The sequence below is a fragment of the Bos javanicus genome, chromosome 18 (assembly GCF_032452875.1).
Source record: "Bos javanicus breed banteng chromosome 18, ARS-OSU_banteng_1.0, whole genome shotgun sequence".
Taxonomy (NCBI): Eukaryota; Metazoa; Chordata; class Mammalia; order Artiodactyla; family Bovidae; genus Bos; species Bos javanicus.
The window spans coordinates 55,997,933-56,019,486 of record NC_083885.1 but is presented as its reverse complement, the minus strand read 5'-3'; the positions used below and the strand labels follow the sequence as shown (position 1 = coordinate 56,019,486).

Sequence of the window (21,554 nt, the reverse complement as noted above, 5' to 3'; positions counted from 1 at the left end):
GAACTACAACTCCCAGCAGCCCTCTGAGTATGCAGTCATTCAGAAGAAAACGGTGAAGTCCAGCGGCCGCTGGGACTTGTAGTTTGCAAAGGAACCCTCCGTGGGAGGCTGAAGAACTCGTTCCCGGGTCCCGAAAATGTGGGGCTGGGTCCTCTCTGCCTTCCGCGGTCTCCATGGTGATGGTTCCGGCGAAGGCTTGAGATCTGGCAGCGGCGGGGCTCCCCTCCCACTCCCTCCTCTTCACCATCTGCTCCACCTTCACACCTGGCTCGGAGCCGCGGCCGCCGCCTCCACACCCAGACCGGGGATTCTGCCGCCGCAGGGTGGCGCGTGCGGACGGCTCCGCGGGCTTCTCCCCTAGACTCTGGAGTCCGAGCTCCCGGCTCCCTCCTCCCTCGAACCCAGGAGTCCCAGCCCCCAGCCTCTCCTCCCTAAGAATTCGAGGTTTTCTCAAACACAGGCAAAACTGTGACACCCAAAGACTCAGCGAGGCAAAGCTAGAGGCGAGAGGCTGCGCCTCGTCCTTGGCGCCCGCCCGCCGCGCTGGCTGCTCCCTCCCACTCCCTCGCGGACCTGTGCCACATCATGAAATTTTAATCCCAAGTGCATTTTTGGCCCGACGCAGGGAGGCGATGGAGAAAGGAGCACCCTCCTGGGGGCTGTATCTGGAGGTGGACTCGGCGTCGGGGAAAGGGGCTGGCGGCGAAAGGAGCGGAGCAGAACCTGCCTTCGGGCTGGAGATGGCCGAGGACAGTCGAGGTTCAACCCCAGAGGGGCAGGGCTGGAATTCAGGGGTGCAATAAGAGTTCAGAGGGCGGGGACAGATCCCAGGTGGCGGAGACAGATTCCAGAGGGAGGGACTAGAACTCACGGGCGCGGAAAGTACTCACGGATGTATACCTGGATCGGGTTCCAGAGGGTGTGGGCAAAAATCAAAGCAGGGATAGATCCCAGGGGAGGGGACAGAACTCAGGGGTAAAGAAATATCCAAGGGGACACACTCAACGGGTGGGGACAGAACTCAGGATGAGAGAAATAAAAGGGCGGGGATAGATCCGAGGCTAGGGAGGGAATAATGACCTGCAAGAGGGTAGGGGGAGTATAACCGAAGAGATGAACCCAGAGGGAAGGAAATCGGAAATGAAGGAACTGGAAGGGGTGGTGGGCCAAGAGGGGAAATAGAACTGGAGGGACATGGAATCCAAAAGGGGAAAGATGGAAACAGGTGGATGGGGAAGAACTAGAGGGGACAATGGGTGGATCGAAATGGGGGTTGGAATCTACGAAAGGGGAAGGAATTCCCTGAATGAGAAAAGAACCTTCTGAATGAGAAAGTTGGAACTGAGGAAGCGGCGGGTTGGGGATGGCATGCCTGGGCAGGATGAGGAACTGGGGGGCACAGAAATTCGGAGAGGTAGGAATGGGAGGACAAACGCTGGAGGATATTTAGAGGAAGATGAAAATGCGAGCACGAAATTAGGGGAAACAAGCGGCGGGAGCAAATCTCAGGAAAGAACTCTGGAGGAGAGAGAATCTGGGATAGAAGGAGCTAGTGGGGAATGGGTGAGGGAGAAGTAACTCCGGGAAGGGACTGATTTGGGAGCGATGCAACCCAGACAAGTGAGTTCAAAACCCAGAGGCTTGGTCTTGGGCGAGGCGAGAACCTGGATGAATGGCAGCGGAAGGTGGGCGGGACTAGAATACAAGGGGCGGGGTATAGCAGGGTGGGCGGGGCCTCGTCCCACCCCACCCCGCCCCCGACGCTGAGTCCGGTGACAGCCCCCAGAAAGCCCGCACTCGCAGCCTCCTTCCCCCCGAGCGGAGCTGCGGGGCCGGCCGGGCCGGGGCGGACCCCGGGTACCCGGACGCGGCCGCCCGGGCCCGCGGGCGGGGGGATCGGCGGGGGGGTCCGGCAGCAGGGGCGGCCACCATGGAGTTCCGCCAGGAGGAGTTTCGGAAGCTAGCGGGTCGCGCCCTCGGGAAGCTACACCGGTGAGCGTGGTGGGGGTCCTGGGCGTGGAAGAACGCGAGGGTCCGAGGAGGACGCTCATTCCCACCTGGGCGCAGATGAACAGCTGGACAGGCGGTACCCATGCGTGGGGGGGCCACCCATCTGTCCAGTTTTCTCCCTCGGTCTCCGACGGTCCGGTCTCATCCATCATTTTTCTGCGCCCCACCCCATCCCTAGGCTCTCTGCCCTTTTCTCTGGGATTATAAATATATATCCCCCTCTTTTGGATCTCTGATTCCCTCGCCGGCTTCTAGGTCTCCCTTCACCTATATTCTCTCTGCCTCCTCTCTCCAAATCTCTGTCCACTCTCTCCAAGTCTCTATTTCCTTTTATCTCTGAGTTCCCGTCCCTCTCTCTTGCTCTCACTAGATCTCTACAACCCTCTCTCTGGGTCTTTGTGTCTTTCTCTGAGTCTCTGTCCCCCAACTCCCTGCCCTAGGATTTCTGACACTCTCCTTTAGGAACTCTGGCACTCTCTCTGGTTTTTTTTTACTACCTCATCCCAGATCTCTCCATCTCTGTGTGTTTGTCAGTTGCCATCTCTCAGAGAGTTTAATCTGAAGCTAAATCGGATTGAGGTCCATTGGTCCTTGTCCTTGAGGAGAGCTAAGCTGGAAGAAGCCAGGGTATCCTGGGTCTCTGATGGAGAAGGAAGTTGCAGGCCAAACATTAGGCTCCTGGAATAGGATGGACTTTCCAAAGGGTATAGACTAGGGCTGAAAGGGACTTCCTCCCAGTAAAGGAGATGACCCCAATGACCTGGGTGTCCCCAGAGCAGTCTGCTACACCTCTCCTGAGTCTCTCACCCCCAACCCCAGCCCTGGCTCCAAGTCAGAGAAATTACTCAGCTGCGGAGAAGCCTAAAAATATCTGGCCACAGTGCAGGGAGGAGTTGGGGCCTCATCAGCACCATGCCCCTGCTGCCATTCCCTCAGACCCTGGGGTCCCCGTGGCCCACAGCCCTGACCCTATCTTTGATTGATCTTCAGTGCAGCTCACTAGACCATGCAAGTCCTTCTCTAAGTCTAACACTAGTCCTGCTTGCTGCAGATTACCTCCACGCTCCAAACTTACCCCACCCTTTAGTAACCTGAGAGATAGGAATAAAGCTGGACAGAAGGGAGGGGGGCAGGAGGATGGCGCAGTGTTAGGGAGGGGGTGGAGGAGCTGAGATAACCTCACCCTTTCTTTTTCCCAATCTTCCAGCCCCTCCCCACCCTTTTTCTCACCTCCTTTCACGAGTTTCTCAAAATACATCAGCGTGAAGTCAGGAGAGGGAGAGAGACGTGCTGGTGGAGGGGGTTGGGAAGGGGGATGGAGGGAGGAGGAATGTGTTTCTCAGGCTCTCTTTCTTCCTCAGTCTCCGCTTCTCCTGTGTCTGGGTTTCTCTCTATCTGACTCTGCCTGATCATCACCTTTCTCAGCTGCCTTGGGAGCCCCTAGAGACCCCAGAGTTCAGGGTTCCCACCAGGACAGTCACTAAGGAGTTTGAGCCCAGGAGAACAATCGCATCTGAATCCTGGGGTCTGCTCTGGTGATTGCAGAGAGGGGGAAAGGCCCACACCTGACTCCTTTTAATCCTCTAGACAAAGCTGGGGAAACTGATGCACCATTGGGAAAAGGGGGGAAGTCAGTGGCTGAGTACACATGGAATCTTTTGAACCCAGGTCAGTCTCCCGCCCAAGTCTTGGGTGGGGGCTGCAGATTTCCTCGAGATGAGTGCTGCTGGAGTGGGTGGAAAACTCCCTCAGATCAGGAAACACGTAGCAACCCAGGGCGACTTGGGACAGGGACCAGGGGGGAGAGGGAATACAGCAAGAGACAGGAGCCAATATGCCTCCTTTGAGAGCCAGGCCTGGGGTGGGGCAATTTGGAGGACCAGGAAGTGATCGGGTCCCACTGCTACTTGTGTGTGACCTTGGACATGCTGCTTCTGTTTCCTGAGACTCAGTTTTCTCAGTTGTACAATGGGAGGGTAAGGGAGAACCAAAGGGACATGAGGACAGAGATTGGGGAGGGGGGAGTAGGGGGGTGGGCTGAGAATCTCTGAGAAGCAGAGGCAGAGACCCAGAGATGGAGGTTGAGACACTCTTCATTTTGGGTGAAAGAAAGTGGAAGGGGGCAGTCTGACTCTACAACCTCATGGGTTGTAGCCTGTCAGCCACCTCTGTCCATGGAATTCTCTAGGCAAGAATACTGGAGTGGGTAGCCCTTCCCTTCCCCAGGGGATCTTCCTGACCCAAGGATCTAACCCGGGTCTCCCGCATTACAGGCAGATTCTTTACTGTCTGAACCACCAGGAAAGTGACCTACGTGCTCCCTAACCACTGCCTTTCATCATCACCAAGTTCCTAATCCTGAGTTCCAGGCATTCTGAGAGGGCAAAGCGATCTGTTCTTACCCTCCATGAAGCACTGGGGCCACCTTCACCTCTGCGTCTCTAGTTCTCCTGAAATGACAATGTCACCTTGAAGTTCCCTCCTTGTAACCTCACATTCTACTCGTGCCCCCATTTTACAGATACAGAATACTGAGACTGCATTCCGTGGTGTAGAAAACCTTGATCCGAGATCTATGTCCTCATATTAACAATGAATATCAAATTTCAGGGGCTGCAATCCCATCTTGAGTTTCAGGGTCAAACAGCGTGGGAGGGCAACCTGGGTCAAAGTTTAATCTCATTGGCCGACCTGTTCTGATGGGAGGGGCCAGTCCCTACCACCGTGCACTATTCATTTTGGGGGGCTTCTGTTCCCCACTATCTGGCTCATTGTCCCCTACCCAGGGTCTTATTCCTCATCCCCCTAGTTTCTGTCCGTTCCCCCAGTCTCCCCACTTTCTTAACCCCCTCCCCCACTTCCTTAAGTTCCAGGATGGGGAGGGTTGCTGTGTTCCCATCTCTTTCACCCGCCTCCTCCCAGACCGTCTGGCTGTTCTTTCCTCCCCCGTCCCAGTCTCCCTCGCCTCCATCTGTTCTAGCCCCTTCCTGGGATCCAGCCGGATCCCCTGGCTGCCTACCGGCCTCGGAGAAGAGCCACGCCTCACACATCATGTCCCCAGCCTGTCTCTCCTCAGGCTCCTTGTCTTTCCGTCTTTCTCTCAGCGTTCTGGGTCTCTGTCTCTGCGTTCTCTCTCCTGGGTTTCTGTCCCCACTTGTGTTTGGGTCCCTTACTGGGTTTCAGTCCCTTTCCTTCTCAGGGTCTCTTTCCTGCCCCTCCCCCATCTTTTCTCAGGGTCTCTGCCCCGGTCTCTTTCAGACTGGTTGTCTGTTTCTCCCTCTCTGGGTATCTGTTTCCTTCTCTCTGAGTCTCTCTCCCTCCTGTGTTTCTGATCCTCTTTCTCTCAGTCTCTGTTCTCTCCACCCCCCGACTCCATTTCTGACATTCTCCTTTTGAATTTTTCCACGTCTGTCTCAGGGCACCTCTTTATCCCTGCAGCCTCTCTCTGGAATGGAGGTGGCCCTCCAAGTACCCTATCCCTCGTCACAGATTCAATCCTGGATCCAGAACAGGCGGGGGCGAGAGTCACGCTGGGGACTGAGCCAACCCCCCTACCAGGGCCATCTGTCCCTTGCCAGGACACCACCCGCCACTCCTCCTCCCCACCCCCTAGAATGACAGCCTGAACTCAAGTTTCCCCAGATATATCCAGCTGGGCTGCTGGATTCCAGTGCCCTGGACCTCTCCCCCCCGCCCCCCACCCCCGATCCCTGAGAGTGGGCTTCCAGTGGCTGAATGGAGTCAGCTGGATGTCAGCCCACACCTGGGCCTCGAAGCCCGGCAGGGCATGTCCCGGGCCAGGGGAGGGGATGCAGTATATATAGCAGATGTGGCTGAGAAGCATCTGTTCTTTTGACACCTTTGCTGAGGCATCTCCTTAGCGCCTTTTGCTTCCACAAATAGACTCATATCTGGAAGACGGGGCTGGAGAGAGTCTCTGGGCCTTGCGGATGGGGGCTCAGGGCACAGGGTTTTGGATCACAAAGGGTAGCCTGGGTCTAAAACAACTGAGTTGAGAGGTGACAAGGCTAGTGGAGAAGGGAACTGGGGAGTTCCATACTCGAGTCTGAGGAAGGAAGGGGCTGGGGGCGCGTGGGAATTCCTCGTCTGAGGGAGATGGAGACCAGGGGTCCAGATTCCTGGACCCTGGAGGGAGAAGGAAGTTGGGGCTGGACTCTTGGGGAAAGAGGGGTTGCGGGTTTAGAATCCCTGGTCTTGAAAAGCAAGAAGTTTTGCCCCGACTCGTGTCATGGGGAGGAGGGGACTAGGGGCCCGGACGTCCGAGTCTGATCCTTGCTGCCTCGCCGCAGTCTTCTGGAGAAGCGGCAAGAAGGTGCCGAGACGCTGGAGCTGAGTGCAGATGGGCGCCCGGTCACGACGCAGACCCGGGACCCGCCGGTCGTGGATTGCACCTGCTTTGGCCTCCCTCGCCGCTACATTATCGCCATCATGAGCGGTCTGGGCTTCTGCATTAGCTTTGGCATCCGCTGCAACCTGGGCGTGGCCATCGTCTCCATGGTCAACAACAGCACGACCCACCGCGGGGGCCACGTGGTGATGCAGGTAGCTCGGGGCCGGGAGCTGCCTGAGGCTGGGGGAAACCCTGCCCAGGCCCTCTGATGACGTCACACTCACCTACGCGAGGCCCAGACCACGCCCCTTCCACGCCCAGGCCTGAGTAGACCCGCCTTTTTGCGCTGCCGCACCCTGGGCCCTAACCAGGTGGCGCTAGTGGTAAAGAACCCGCCTGCCAATGCAGGAGATATAAGAGATGTGGGTTCGATCCCTAGGTGGGAAAGATACCCTGGAGACGGGCATGGCAACCCACTCCGGTATACTTGCCTGGAGAATCTCATGGACAGAGGAGCCTGGTGGGCTACAGTCCATGGGATCACAAAGAGTCGGACACTTGGAACAGAACCTCAGCTCCACCTCACCTCAGGGCTCTCCCTTCCTAAGTCCTGCCCTTATCTAAATGAAGCCCCGCTCCTGTTTGTTTCACCTCTCTGCTGTCAAAGTGTAGACTCTGCCAAGCATTTGGTTCCCTATGATATGGCTCCTCCTGTTTCATTTTGGGCATCCTAGCAACTTCGCTCCACCTGCATCTCCCGCACCTGTTCCAGTGTTGAATGTTACTCCCAGGCCAACTCAGGCTCCGTGAATTTGTTGTTGTTGTTGTTGCCGTAACTTGCGGCTTGCGGAACTTTCTCAAGCAGGGATCTAACCAGCACCCCTTGCAGTGGAAGCAGGGAATCCTACACACTTGACCACCAGGGAAGTCCCTCCACCGTGAAATTTTTTTTGTAAGATTTCTTTTTTTATATGGGACATTTTTAAAGTCTTTATTGAATTTATTACAACATTGCTTCTGTTTTGGTTTTTTGGCCATAAGGCATGTGGGATCTTAGCTCCCCTACCAGGGATCAAACCCTGTATTGGAAGGGGGAGTCTTAACCACTGGACCGCCAAGGAAGGCCCCATTGTGAATTTTGATTCTGGCTTTTTGAAAGTTCCACCGCTGCTTACATCCCTTCTCCATCTGCTCTGGCCATTAACCTGAAGCCCCTCTTCGTCTCAGATTTTCTGTTTTAATTTCCATATAGGCCATGCCCCTGCCTCCAAAAAAAAAATCCTGATTTGGGCTGTGGCCTACCTGCCCCTGTTCTTTTCCAATCATGCCCAACCCTTTGGCTACTTCTTGTCTCTTCCTAGAACGCATCCAATCTGCAAACAGTTTGTACATTGGTTAGAAGTGGAGGAAGAAACCCACCCCATATATGGGCTCCTACGCATAAGGGACCCTGAGGCAGGCAAGCAGACAGAGCTAGGCCTCTAGGCAGCAACAGGCTCTGTTGCTAAGGTAGTGCGGCCCTAGCAACATGGAGGAGCAAAGTTGGGGTAGATGGCCCGAGCTCTGATTGGCAGGTGTTTTGAAGGCGAGAGGGGATCCTTGTTGCTGATTGGCCGAGGGACTGTCTGCGGGTGCTGATTGGTGGAGAAGCAGAGCGTCTGGGGCAGGGGTGCTGGTTTGATGTGCCTTTTGGCCCACAGAAAGCTCAGTTCAACTGGGATCCAGAGACTGTTGGCCTCATACACGGTTCCTTTTTCTGGGGCTACATTGTCACCCAGATTCCTGGAGGATTTATCTGCCAAAAATTCGCAGCCAACAGGTATGTGGGGGGCGGGGCGGATGTCTCAAAGTGGGCAGAAACTACAGTTGTGTGGGTGGAGTTACAGGCTGTGGCCTTGCATTTGGGGGCTGACTCCGGGAAAACCGGAGGAGCCTGGGTTCAGGGCCGAGGCCCTAGAGAAAGGTGGGGTTTGTATTGTGGAAGCGGGGAGTCTCATAGAAGGTGGGACCTGGGGTTCTGATTGGCCCGGGCCCTGGCGTGCTGAAGGAGGAAAGGGCAGAGTCCTAGGTCTGGCAGGATAGCTGGACTCTTCTCGGAACACAAACTTTTCCTACCAGGGTTTTCGGCTTTGCTATTGTGGCTACCTCCACTCTAAACATGCTGATTCCCTCGGCTGCCCGTGTCCACTATGGCTGTGTCATCTTCGTGAGGATCCTGCAGGGGTTGGTAGAGGTAAAGCTCCGCCCCCTATGACCCCGTTGCTGTTCCGACCCCACCTTTTCTCGTTGACTTTGGTTTTCTCTTCCCTAGGGGGTCACGTACCCTGCTTGCCACGGGATCTGGAGCAAATGGGCCCCGCCCTTAGAGCGGAGTCGCCTGGCGACGACAGCCTTTTGTGGTGAGAGGAAGGGGCTGGGATCCGGACTCGTGGGTGGGGGGTGCTGGAGTCTAGACTCTTCGGTGGAAGGAGGAGTGGGTTGCGGGCTTGAACTCCCGGATCTGAGAGAGGAGGGGGCTGGTGACCCAGACCTATGTGTCTGAGGGAGGAGGGGCAGTGGTTGGTACTTCTGTGTCCCAGGAAGGTAGGGTCTGGGAATCCGCACTACTGCATTTGAAGAAAGATGCGCTCTTCTCCATTCTGCACCCTCCCCGTTAGGTTCCTATGCTGGGGCGGTGGTCGCGATGCCTCTCGCCGGAGTCCTGGTGCAGTACTCAGGATGGAGCTCTGTATTCTACGTCTATGGTGAGGGGCCCGGACGCCTGGGTCCGGGTGGCGCCGGGGCAGAGCGAGGCCGGTGGTCACCTCGCTTCCATACTCCTCCTGACCCCCTCCACCTACCAGGCAGCTTCGGGATCTTCTGGTACCTGTTCTGGCTGCTCGTCTCCTACGAGTCCCCGGCGCTGCACCCTAGCATTTCGGAGGAGGAGCGCAAGTACATCGAGGACGCCATCGGCGAGAGCGCCAAGCTCATGAACCCCGTCACGGTCCGGGCCCAAGCCTGGGGGGTGGGGGCGCGGTGGGGAGAGGAGAGCTATCAAGGCAGGGGAGACGGGAGGAAGAGGGGCTTTGAATCCGCACTGCGTGTGGATCTTGGTAGATCTACATAGACATTTCCATAGACATTTGGAGGAGACGATGGGATCGCCAGTTGGATGGCGCTAGAACCTAGGAGGCGTGATTAAAGCCCAGGGAGGACGGAGTTAGCAGGTGCGGAGAGCAGGGCTAGGTGGCGAGGTGGTCGGAACCACTGATGGGCCTGGTTAAACCTGCAGAAGCGGATTAGAATGTGGGGTTTTGCTCAGACCTCAGGATGGGTGAAGATCGAATTAGGGGGCATAATTGGGTGGAAGGAGACTCTTGGGTCCACATTTATGACTCTCTGAAGGTCAGCATGGGGTCTGGACACCCGCCAGCCTGAGGACCACTGAGGCTAGGATGTCAGCGTTCCCATGGGGACGCGGTCAGGCCGGCAACCCCGCCTCCTCGGCGGCTTTAGTGAGACAGGGAAATCTGGGTCTCTGCGGGACTATCGTGGGATCCCTGAAGGGACTCGGAGAGCGCCTGGGCCTGTTCTTTGTCCTAGCAGCCCTTCACTCCTCTCGCCCACCACAGAAATTTAACACACCTTGGAGGCGCTTCTTCACGTCCATGCCAGTCTACGCCATTATCGTGGCCAACTTCTGTCGTAGCTGGACTTTCTACCTGCTTCTTATCTCCCAGCCTGCCTACTTCGAAGAAGTGTTCGGTTTCGAGATCAGCAAGGTTGGGCCCGGAAGGGGAGAGCTGCGGGCGCGGCGGGCGGGTGAGCGCGGGAAGGAGAGGAACCTGGATCCCAAGGGGTTGGAAAGGGGGCAGGGAGGAAGCCCATGGTACCTGAGCCGTGGTGAGAGCCCCGGGCAGGTGGCCGCTGAGCCGCGACTCCCTGTACGCCCGCCGGCGCAGGTGGGCCTGGTGTCAGCGTTGCCTCACCTGGTGATGACCATCATCGTGCCCATTGGAGGCCAGATCGCCGACTTCCTGAGGAGCCGCCGCATCATGTCCACCACCAACGTGCGCAAGTTGATGAACTGTGGGGGTGAGTGGGGCGGGGCCTGGATCTGGTATGGGACCGGGCTGGGATGCGCGGAGCATGGCTGGGCGGATCTAGAGGGCTGGACCATGGCGGATGGGGCGGGGTCAGAGGGCGTGTCCATGGGGGCGTGTCCAAAAAGGCGGAGGCGGAGCGAGACCAGGTCTGGCAGGAACAGAATCTCAGGTGGCAGCCTCCGGGGCAGTGTCTGTAGAAGGGCAAGGCGGGTGTGGCTGCCCAGGTGAAGCAAAGGTGAGACCACGTTGGGTCTGGAAGGACGGGGCCTATACGAGGCTGGCCAGAGTAGGATGGGAACTGGGTGATGAAGAGGGACACTCGGAGAGACAAAGGTGTGAGTGTAATGAATGGGGACTGAGAGGGAAGCCGTGAAGGTGCCGGGGTGGGGCCTACACCCTCGGTCTTCAGGGCGTGGTCTAGTCAGGGGGTGGGGCCATTGAGGTCCCAGCTGGGGCAGCGAAGCCTGTGCACGTGGTCAAGGGCCAGGCACTAGAGAACTGAGGGCTTGGTTAGGGCGGGCGCGGGCAGAATGGAGGACAAAGCCAGGGACAGGCGTGGAAGTGGCAGGACTGGGTCAAACTGGGGGAGGCTGGGAGCCGGGAGTGGGTCTGGAGAGGCGGTGCGGGGCGGCCTGTGCTCAGAGGGGGCGGCCCTCCGTAGGCTTTGGCATGGAAGCTACTCTGCTGTTGGTGGTCGGCTACTCGCACTCCAAGGGCGTGGCCATCTCCTTCCTAGTCCTCGCCGTGGGCTTCAGCGGCTTCGCCATCTCCGGTGAGAACCGGCGATCTGCAGCTTGAGGGTGGGGGGACTCTGCTCAGCTCAGTGGGGAACTTCCTGGCTCAGGTAGAGCACCTCCCAGCCTGGCGAAAGGCGGACTGGAAAAAGCGGAGCGGCCGGGAGGTCGGGGAGGCTAGGCTGGGGGAGGAGTCACTGGAGTGGGAATCGGTTGTGACGCCTCTCGGCTCGCCTCGCCAGGGTTCAACGTGAACCATCTGGACATCGCCCCGCGCTATGCCAGCATCCTCATGGGCATCTCCAACGGCGTGGGCACGTTGTCCGGCATGGTGTGCCCCATCATCGTGGGTGCCATGACTAAGCACAAGGTCCGTGCCTGGGCCCTGACCCACTTGCCCTCCAAATCTGTGTACAGCACCTTCCTGACACACGTCAACTCTCTGGATCTCCGGCTCCTTTTCCAGAGAAAAGGCCCGCCCCCTTCCTATTATCCCAGCCCCTTCCCTCTCCTATCTGTCCTCTGACTTCATTTCCCCGTTGTCCCCCCTACAGACTCGGGAGGAGTGGCAGTATGTGTTCCTCATTGCCTCCCTGGTGCACTATGGGGGCGTCATCTTCTACGGGGTCTTCGCTTCGGGAGAGAAGCAGCCGTGGGCGGAGCCTGAGGAGATGAGCGAAGAGAAATGTGGCTTCGTTGGCCACGACCAGCTGGCTGGCAGCGACGAAAGCGAAATGGAGGATGAGGCTGAGCCCCCCGGGGCACCCCCTGCTCCCCCTCCATCCTATGGGGCTACACACAGCACAGTTCAACCCCCAAGACCCCCACCCCCTGTCCGGGACTACTGACCATGTGCCTCCCACTGGATGGCAGTTTCCAGGACCTCCATTCCTCACATCTCTGGCCTGAATGACAGTGTCAAGGAACCCCAGTCCTCTCTGTCCTGCCTCAGGCCTAAGAAGCACTCTCCCTTGCTCCCAGTGCTGTCAGATCCTCCTCCCATCCTATTTGCCTCTCAGGGGTAGTGAAGCTGCAGACTGGCAGTTTCAAGGATACCCAAATTCCCCTAAAGCTTCTCTTCTCCACTCTTTTCTGCCTCAGTGGTTTCAAATCTCTCCTTTCAGGGCTTTATTTGAATGGACAATTCAGACTCTTCCTCTCTCTTGTGGTTTTGGGCACCTCCCCCTTTCCTTGAACCCCTGGGACTCTCAGGAGAACCCCTGAGATTACTCAACCCCCCCTCCTCTTTCAAAAAAATTCAAGGTCTTCCTCTAGAAGTTTCAAATCTCTCCCAACTGTATTCTGCTTTTTCCAAGTTGGTTTAACTAATCACCCATCCCTGCCATTCTAGGGATTGATTCTCACCAGCGTTTCTGAGGGGAAATGGCAGTTTCAAGTACCCCCACCCAACCTTTTCATCCCTCCCCCACCAGCAGACTCTGCTGCAGCACCAAATTTCCCCAAAACCTTCTCCCAGCTTAGCACATTGCCTAGGGAAACAACCAAAATGGCAGTTTTAACAATATGCCTCTCTTCACCCCCATGCACTTTTTCTGACACGATTTTCAGGTCTAAGAAGAGCGGCTGCTCAAGTCCATCAACTCAACGGTTTGAAGCCACCGCCACTGAACTTCCCCATGGTGGTTTCAAGATGCTCCCCTTACCCCCAATTCCTTGCACTTTATTCTCCTGGGTGGTTTTGAACTGCCCTCATTTTCTCAGTGGCCATTTATTGCGTCCCTCAGGGGCTAAATGACTCCAAATCTGGGATCCTTCCCCTCTCAGACTCCCCTATTTCGGCTTAGAATTTGGGGGAACATATGTAAAGGAGAAGTCACAGAATCCCAGGAAAGGGAATGGGGCTGGGGAAAAGGGGTGTTTTTCCCCGGGGCAGGGTTGTGTCTTTGTGTCTCTGTCTCTGTGATTGTAAATCCTGCCCTGCCCCTCTCCCAATAAAATGCTTTGGTGTACACACTCCGTCGTCACTGGCCTTGGGAATCTCCAACCTCCTTCTCCCTCGGACCGAGGAGCCCAAGCCCCCAGTCTCCTTGACCCCAGCCACCCTCCTCTCCCAGGTCTTAGGCCAGAGGAGTTGTCCAGCTGTGGGAACATGCGATTTATTCGGTCTCAGACTGTGTTCTCCGCTGACATCTAAAGCATTTCAGGGTGTCCTCTATTCTAGAGGACCACTAGGTAGCAAAGCTGACCCTGAGGACAGGACCCCTGGGTGCTTCCTCCGTCTGGGGCTGGCGCAGGTTTGGAGAGGCTCACAGGAAGTTGTTTGGGAGCGTGGCAGGGGAGAGCGGTTCTAGGCGCTGGGGGCGGCCCCCGCGGGGCGGCGGAGGCAGCTTGGGCGGCAGCGGGGGGGTGGGTGGTGGCTGCTTGGTAGCGATGTGTGAAGGGACCCAGGCGTCCGGCGCGTAAAAGTAGAGGTCGTAGGGTTCCTTCGGGGCGTCCAAATGCATAACTATGGGGACAAAAGAGCGAGGTCGTCCCCGGTCTGACTGGGGGCCTGTCCCCTCTACTGAGCCGCTGGCCGATGAGGAGACGGGGGCAAGGACTCCAAGCTTCCACTGGAACCGGGTTTTCGAATAAAGGGGCCTTAAATAGCAAGGGGGCGTGGTGTCCGCGCAGCTGGGGCGGGGCATGCCGCGCGCTAGGAGGGGGAAAGGGGCGGGGCTTGTAGGGACCTGCAGTTCCCCTGCCTGGGGCAACTCCGCGCTGCGCTGGGGGCGCAACTTCACAGGTGTTTGTGAAATTTCCAGAGAATTGGGGGTCAGGGCTTCTGCTGACCTTGGATGGGGACCTGTACTTTTAGGTAGGGCGCCCTTAAGTGCCAGGCGAAACCAGGTTAAGGAAACGTGCAAGCACTTAAGGAGCGGGACGCTGCAGGAGTGGCTCACCCGGTTCATCTCCGTCGTTTGGGAGTCGGTGGTGTGCGAAGGGCCGGTGTCGAGCCGCCCGGCGGTAGAGACACCACAGCAGCAGGAAAATGCCAATGAGCAGCCCGATCCCGGCGAGGAATAGGCAGAGGGCCCCGCCTGCCGCGCCCCGGGGACGCCCCACCAGGGTCACGCCTGGAGGAATGAGGCCCAGGGACTGAGCAATCTAACCTCCTAGCCCACTCCACCCTCAGACCCGAGTCCAGATCCCGCCCTCCTCCGCCCTCGGAACCGGGAGTCCCGGCCCCCAGCCCTTCCTCCCTCACACCCGGGGGTCCAGACCCCCAGCCCCTCCTCCCTCAGACCCGGGGGTCCAGACCCCAGCCCCTCCCCCCTCAGACCCGGGGGTCCAGACCCCCAGCCCCTCCCGACTCAGACCCGGGGGTCCAGGCCCCAGCCCCTCCTCCCTCAGACCCGGGGGTCCAGGCCCCAGCCCCTCCTCCCTCAGACCCGGGGGGCCAGACCCCAAGCCCCTCCTCCCTCAGACCCGGGGGGCCAGCCCCCAGCCCCTCCTCCCGCAGACCCAGGGGTCCGGACCCCCAGCCCCTCCTCCCCCAGACCCAGGATCCAGGCCCCCAGCCCCTCCTCCCGCAAACCCAGGGGTCCAGACCTCCAGCCCCTCCTCCCGCAGACCCAGGGGTTCAGACCTCCAGCCCCTCCTCCCACAAACCCAGGGGTCCAGACCTCCAGCCCCTCCTCCCGCAGACCCAGGGGTTCAGACCTCCAGCCCCTCCTCCCACAAACCCAGGGGTTCAGACCCCCAGCCCCTCCTCCCGCAGACCCAGGGGTCCAGCCCCCAGCCCCTCCTCCCCCAGACCCAGGGGTCCGGCTCCCCAGCCCCTCACCGGTCTCCTGCACTCTCTCCAACACGATGATAGTGTTGACTCTCTCACCTCGGCTGCGCCGCTGGGGGGCCCGCGGAGTGGCTGGGGCCGGTTGACTGGGGGGCCCTGGAGGAGCAGGGGGCCCTGCAATCCGGGCTGAGGGAGGAGGGGCGTCCAGCCCTTTAGGGCTGGAGTTCTGGGGGGCTTTCAGATCAACTGTCCCCGGAGAATCTGAGGTGGGCAATTTAAGGGTGGTGGGCTGGGTGACTGCAAGTGCTTCTGGTTTGGGATTCAGGGATTGCTCATTAAGAGCAGTAACTTCTTCTTTGAAGGGTGCAGGAGTTTGTGGAGCAAGGCTAGTGGAGATTTCAGGGTCAGAGGCTGTGGGTATCTCTGTTGAGTCTTGGTAGAGGGTTGTGGGGAATTTTGTTTGGGGAATCTCAGGGGGGTTGGGCTCGTGGCCTATATGAGATACCGGGTGGGGTGTTTCAGTAGGGTCAGGATGGAGGGTCTGGAGGAATTTAGGGTTTGGGGTGTCAGAGTCATGGGTTTCCAGAGATTTGATGTCAGAGATTTTGGTGGGGTCAGAATTTGGGGTCTCAGGGGTTTCTTCAAGTGACATCTCAGGGGAGCTAAGTTTGGGAATCTCTGGGAATTCTTGATGAGGAGTTTGTGTAGGATCAGGGTTTGGGGTCCCAGAAAATCCTAGGTGTGAAGTTTTAGAGGGATTAGAATTGAGATTCTCACGGGATTCCGTCTGTGAGATTTCCGTGGAGTTAACCTTGGAAATCTCTGGGGATTCTTGGTGTGGAGTTTGGGTAGGGTCAGGGTTTGGGGTCTCAGAAAATGCTGGGTGTGAGGTTTTAGAGGAATTAGGTGTAGAGGCCTCAGGGGATTCTGTGTGTGGAAGTTCAGTCAGGTCAGCTTTGGGGGTCTCAGATGGTTCTGGATATATCATTTTGGAGGGGTTAATTTGGAGGGTGTCCAGGGACCCTGGTGTTGAGGTGTTGAATGAGTTAGGTTTGGGGGCCTTAGGAGGCTCCTGGTGGGGGGTTTCTTGGAGGTCAGTACTGGGGGTCTTAGTGAAGGCAAGCGGGGAGGGCTCCGGGGAAACCGCATGAGGTGTCTTAGAGGGCTCAGGATAAGCAGCCCCTGGAGATTCTGGGTTAGGTCCATAGAGAGTGGAATTTTCAGAAGCCGGAGAGTAGGGCTGGGAGGGGTGGTCTATCCCCAAGAAGTCGGAGCCCGCAGGCAGTGAGACTGTAGGGGCGGCCTTGGAGCCCAGCCAGGTGAAGAGGAAGCCGAGAAGGAAGAGGATTGGTCTGAAGGATTTCATAGCTTTGGGTGATACCTGTAGCAGCAGGGGAGCGGGAAGGAAGGGGTTAAGGTCAGAGCCTCCCGGGAGGACCCTCTGCCCACTCCGGAGGCCACGCCCAGTGGTCCCCAGATAGACCACATTAGCACCGCCCAGGTCAGAGCCAGGAAAAGGAGATGCCACCTGCAACTCCCCAGTAGGTTGTGGGGTGGAAGCCATGGTAGCTAAGGGAGACTGAGGCACAGGGCTTCTTGGGAGTCATAGTAAATTTCCTTATTTGTTTCCCCAAAGGGGGTCCCAGGAACATTGGGAAAGAAAGACACATTTCCGAGCCCCCAGATCATTGACTTTGGCTTCGAAGTGTGTAGACCTCTGAGGGGACATGGGATCAATTCCTCTTCAAGGGCCCTGGGGACATCTTGACTCAACAGTTGTTTACATTAGAGGAAGCTCAGAAGGAACGACTTGGGGGCCTGACCCCCTGGATTTGAGAGATGAGGGGGCCTAAATGCCTGTAACCTGAGGAGGTAGAAGGCTCCTGGATCCTGGTCAAGAAGGCTGCTTGGGGTTCAGACTCCTTGTTCCCAGAGGGTGGAGGGCAATGTGGGTCTAAATTCCTAATTCTCTAGAAAGGAGAGGCCTGAAGGTTCAGATGCCTAGAATTTTGAGGGAGCAAAGCTTGGGGGGTGGGTGGGTTGTGGATTGCAGGAGAGAAAGGAAATGGGTGTCTGGAACTCTTGGGTCCTGAGTTAGAAGGAGATTGGGAACTCTTGAGTCTCCTATCCTCCAGAGATGGGTGTGTAAGGGGTCTGGATTCCTCAGCCTTCAGGAGGAGACAGCTTGGGGCAGGACTCGTATCTCTATGGAGGATGGAAGCTGGGATCCCCAGGTCTCATGCTGGTCTCGGGCAGAGATACCTAGGTTTGTGGTTAGGTGAAGGTGGGGTGGGCATACACCCAAATGGGCTGGGGCCTCTTGGGGTTTGAGGTCTCTTACCTGCTCAGTGGGGTCCAAGATAACAACAGGTGAACAGAGCTGAATGCAGAGATCGGTGAATGCTGCAGAATGGCTCTGGGTGGGGTGGCGGGACATAGGATCCCAGGGGCACAGGTGATGCAACTGATCCCCACCCTTGGGATCCTGGGAGCCTAGCGACAGCTTGAGCTCTTAAAGGGCCAGAGATAAAGGATAGTGTCTCTGGAGTGGGGGAGGGAGTTAGGGACTGGATCCTTTGGTTGAGGGGTGTGACCCAACCCAGCTCTCCTCCCTGCAAACCCAAGGGTCCCAGCCCTCTGCCCTCTCCTACACCCACACCAAGCATCCAGGTCTCTGGTAGCCTCCCACTTCAATATCCAGGAGTTGGGACCCCTCCCCCCAGACCTCTCCCCTCAGATCCAGGAATCCAGGTTCCCAGACCCAGGCCTTGTTCCCCTCCTCTGGGGAACTAGGAGTCTTGGTTCCCACGTCCTGTCCATCTGAGACCCAGATTGCTGCTGCCTTTTGGGACTTCCCAACCTTTGCCTACCATCCCATCGTGAAGAGCTCACCCCGTTAAGAGCCAGTATTGGGGGGATGGGCCTTATCTTCACAACACCCCCAAATTCCTCCGCGGGAAGGGCTTGGACACAACTTCAGGGTAGTCAGGGTTCTTGTTTGTCTTTTTCCCTTCTGTGCAGGGTCGCTAAGACTTTCCTGATTTTGCCTGTCACTGTACTTGCCTTCACATCCCACCACCACACATCCCCTTTGCCTTCTCTTTCCTACCCCTGTCTCCCACCTCCCAGTCTTTCTGGTCTCTGCCTGCCTGGATTTGTCTCTGGACATCTCTGCCCAGGCTGGCTGGCTGGCTGTCCTTTCATCTCCTTCTGTCTTTCCAAGTGCCGTTCCCTTGATCCTCCATCTCATAGCTGCTCTCTTGGTCCCTTTTCCCTCTCTTTTCTCTCTTCCTTCCCTTTTCCTTACTTCCTCTGTTGCTCCCTTTCTCCCTCTCTTTCCTCTTCTCTGTCAGTCTTTGTCCTTCCCTCTCATGGTTGCTTCATCTCTTTGTGTCTCTGCATCTCCCCATCTGTCCCTCCTCTGTTCCTTCCCCTGTCTCTCTTTCTCTGTGTCTCTGGCTTCTGCTCTGATGGTCCTTCCGCCAGTCTCTATTTTTATCCCTCTGACACACCCCCTGTGTCCACTTCTCTGTCTGTCTGTCTCTCCCCCTCCCGATTCTCCTCAGGTCCCAGCTCCTGGTCCCAATTAGTGGGTGGCCGCCAAGGCAGCGGCTGGCCCCCCACCCCCGGCTCCTCATTACCGCTGGCAGCTCCTAATGAGCCTGGGGTGGGGGTGACCCGGTGCCCCCGGCCCCCTGGTCTGCGTCACTGGCCGCTGCGGGGGCTGTGGAGGCGATATAAGGGGGCTGCCAGCCTCGCTGCCGGGAGCCCACTGCGCGGTAGGGCACCCTGCAAATGGGCTTCGGGGGTGGGTGGGTGGATGATGGGGTCTGGTTTCTGGGCCCAGACACGGGCATCACTGAGCTCTTTCTTGTCTCTCCACAGGTGATGGAGACCCGCCAGGTACCCAGGAGCCCCCGGGTGCGGCTGCTGCTGCTGCTCCTGCTTCTTGTGTCCTGGGGCCACCGCACGGCCTCAGGAGTCGCCCTACCTCCTGCGGGGGTCTTCAGGTAAGTGGGACATCCAAGTCTCCCAGGGAAGGGTGGGGACTCCGAGAGGTGGAAAGAGACCCGAAAAGAATGGGGAACAAAGACTCAGAAAGGGGAAATAGAGACCCAGAGAGGAGGCCAGAGATAGGAGGTTGACAGGTAGGTAATCTGCAAAATAAAGAGATACAAAAGGATTCTGAGAAAGGCTTTGAGAGACTTGAAAGGAGTCGAAGCAGGAACGAGTTTGTTCCTTGAGCAACGTTTATTGGGTCTGGGGTGTGTGCCACGCGTGCGCCGAGCGCTGGGGCGGGACAGGGGCATCAGACTCGGTCTCTGTACTCAGGAGGCTCGGAACTGGTGAACACTGAGCCGAAGACTCACACAGAGCAAGAGACAGGGGACAGAGACCGAGCCCCTCCGCATCTGGTGCAGTCACAGGGCTTCGAGTTAGACCGCGGGGAGAACAGGCGGCGGGCCGCGGGCCGAGACCCACGGTAACCGCCTCTTTCCATCTCCCGGCAGACTCCGCACCCCCGGCGAGGCTCGGGCGGGTCCGGCCACCCCCCAGTCGCGGCGGAGCCTGGCGCTGGCGGACGACGCGGCCTTCCGGGAGCGCGCGCGGCTGCTGGCCGCCCTCGAGCGCCGCCACTGGCTGAACTCGTACATGCACAAGCTGCTGGTGCTGGACGCGCCCTGAGCGCCTGCCCGCCCCACCTCAATAAAGACCGTGCTGTGCCTCCCGACTGCGCCTCCTTCCTGCGCCTCGTGTGCGTGTGGTGGTGGTGGTGGTGGTGGTGTGTGTGTGTGTGTGTGTGTACACGTGCAGGGGGCGGGCCCTGAGTCCGCTACGCTGGCCTCTACCCCTCCGTCCCCTCTGTTCTTTTTCCCTGCACTCATTCTTTTTCCCCTCTGCCCCACCTCCTCTACACTACTGCCCCAGCTCTGCCCCTTGCTCCCACTCTGTGCCTTTGTCCCTCTCCACTCGCATACCCGCTCCCAACCTACCCTGAGTCTCCATCCTCCCCCCTTCTCTTGCTCTCTGTAACCTTCCTGGTCTCTGTCCCCTCTGGGTCACTGGCCCTTCTCTGGGTCTCTATAGCTCACTGGGTATATGTCCTCCTCTCTCGGAGTCTCTATAAGTCTCTTCCTTCCTCCTGGCTTCCCGGCCCTCTGGGGATTCTTCGTCTCCTTTCTTCTTCTTTATGCCTAAAACTCTTCATCAATTCCTTTTTCTGAAAAATAAGGAACGCTTCGCAAATTTGTATGTCATCCTTGCGCAGGGGCCATGATAATCTTCTCTGTATCGTTTCAATTTTAGTATATGTGCTGCTGAAGTGAGCACCTTCCTTCAATTCTTAATCACTTTTTCTCTGCCTGACTCATTCATGTTCTTCCCCCCTACCCCTTTCTTCCTATAGGTCTCCATCTTTTTCATCCAGCTCTCATTTTCTCTGAATTCCTTTTTTCTCACTCTCTCATCACTTCCCGGCTTCTACTTTGGGCGCAGTGGAAAGATCGGAGGCGGTGGAATGGGGTGCGGGCCCTGGAGAAGTACTTGCTATTCAAAATCAAGACTCCCTGAAACCTAGTTGTGTGGTATTGGGAAGGGCTTCTAACCTTTCAGCTCCCTTTTCCTCATCTATTGTAAGACTTAAACCAGATATACAATTAGAAGACTTAAATACAGTGCCCTTCTGGAAGCAAAATGTATTATCAGAAAAGGGTTTCTGGGGATTCCCTGGTGATAGTGTTAGGACTCGACGCTTTCACTGCTGGGGTGGGTTCAGTCCCTGGTCGGGAACACACATCCCACAAGTCAAACGGAGCGCAACCCCACCCACCCTCAAAAAAAATAGAAAAGGCCTTTCTTGCAGCAGCCTGCAGCAGTTTCTGCAGGGTGTTGTTCGAACTGCGCGATTTCCAGATCCGGGTGCCAGTCGGGACGGGAGGAGAGGAGAAAGGAGACAGGCAACAGGTTCCAGGAGGCATGAGACGGAGGCGGGGAAACACCTGGCCCACCCGTGAAGGAAGCGAGGAAGCAGCTAATCAGAATCTGCCCCTCGCTTTTTTTGTCTGTGTCTGGAGGCTCCGCTGGCCCTTCAGTCTTGCCCTTCAGTGGTGACCATGGCAACCCACTCCCCTAAGCGGACGCTGGGGGTTCTGAGTCATGCTCCCGGGGCAATTCGCGCGGACCGCGCTCTGATTGGGCTTCAGAAGAGAGGAGCTGGGCACGTCATCGTGGGGAAAGGGGGCGGGGCTGGCACGTTGTGATTGGCAAGTTCCCCGATAATTTGCATTCTGAGAGGCGGATCGCGCCCTAATTGGCCGTTAGGCTGTGGGGTGGGGCCTATTTCCCTGTTACTCAGAAATACTAAGCAATGAATAACTGTACTCCTGGTGGCTCAGTGGTAAAGAATCCGCCTGCCGATGCAGTAAACGCAGGAGACCTGGGAGACGCAGAGTCGACCCCTGGGTCGGGAAGATCCCCTGGAGTAGGAAATGACAACCCACTCCAGCATTCTCACCTGGAAAATTCCATGGACAGATGAGCCCGGCATACTACAGTTGATGGGGTCGCAAAGAGTCAGACATGACTGAGCATGCACATGTCACAAACACAAGGAGTTGGCCAAAGTTTACAAACAA

General features: G+C 57.5%; 3 protein-coding genes and 1 non-coding gene across 4 annotated transcripts; 2 read left to right on the top strand and 2 right to left on the bottom strand.

Annotated features, from left to right (window-relative positions):
- Positions 1–1,876: 1,876 nt before the first annotated feature.
- Positions 1,877–13,157, top strand: SLC17A7 (solute carrier family 17 member 7). Its single transcript, XM_061389025.1, has 12 exons — positions 1,877–1,992; positions 6,321–6,573; positions 8,062–8,180; positions 8,480–8,594; positions 8,673–8,760; positions 9,019–9,105; positions 9,205–9,347; positions 9,976–10,125; positions 10,306–10,438; positions 11,111–11,221; positions 11,426–11,553; positions 11,738–13,157. The coding sequence occupies exons 1-12, from the start codon at positions 1,931–1,933 to the stop codon at positions 12,029–12,031; spliced, it is 1,683 nt and encodes a 560-aa protein (XP_061245009.1). The 5' UTR covers positions 1,877–1,930; the 3' UTR covers positions 12,032–13,157.
- Positions 12,490–16,484, bottom strand: GFY (golgi associated olfactory signaling regulator). The gene is made up of 3 exons (XM_061389010.1): positions 14,971–16,484; positions 14,087–14,260; positions 12,490–13,650 (listed from the first exon to the last, which is right to left on the bottom strand). Exons 1-3 carry the CDS (start codon positions 16,481–16,483, stop codon positions 13,451–13,453), a joined length of 1,887 nt encoding a protein of 628 aa, XP_061244994.1. The 5' UTR covers position 16,484; the 3' UTR covers positions 12,490–13,450.
- Positions 16,485–18,722: 2,238 nt separating this feature from the next.
- PTH2 (parathyroid hormone 2) lies at positions 18,723–20,181 on the top strand. Its single transcript, XM_061389033.1, has 2 exons — positions 18,723–18,929; positions 19,431–20,181. The coding sequence occupies exons 1-2, from the start codon at positions 18,808–18,810 to the stop codon at positions 19,603–19,605; spliced, it is 297 nt and encodes a 98-aa protein (XP_061245017.1). The 5' UTR covers positions 18,723–18,807; the 3' UTR covers positions 19,606–20,181.
- On the bottom strand, positions 20,144–20,250 carry LOC133231222 (U6 spliceosomal RNA). Its single transcript, XR_009731097.1, has one exon. It is a non-coding gene; the product is annotated as a U6 spliceosomal RNA (small nuclear RNA).
- Between the last annotated feature and the right edge of the window lie 1,304 nt (positions 20,251–21,554).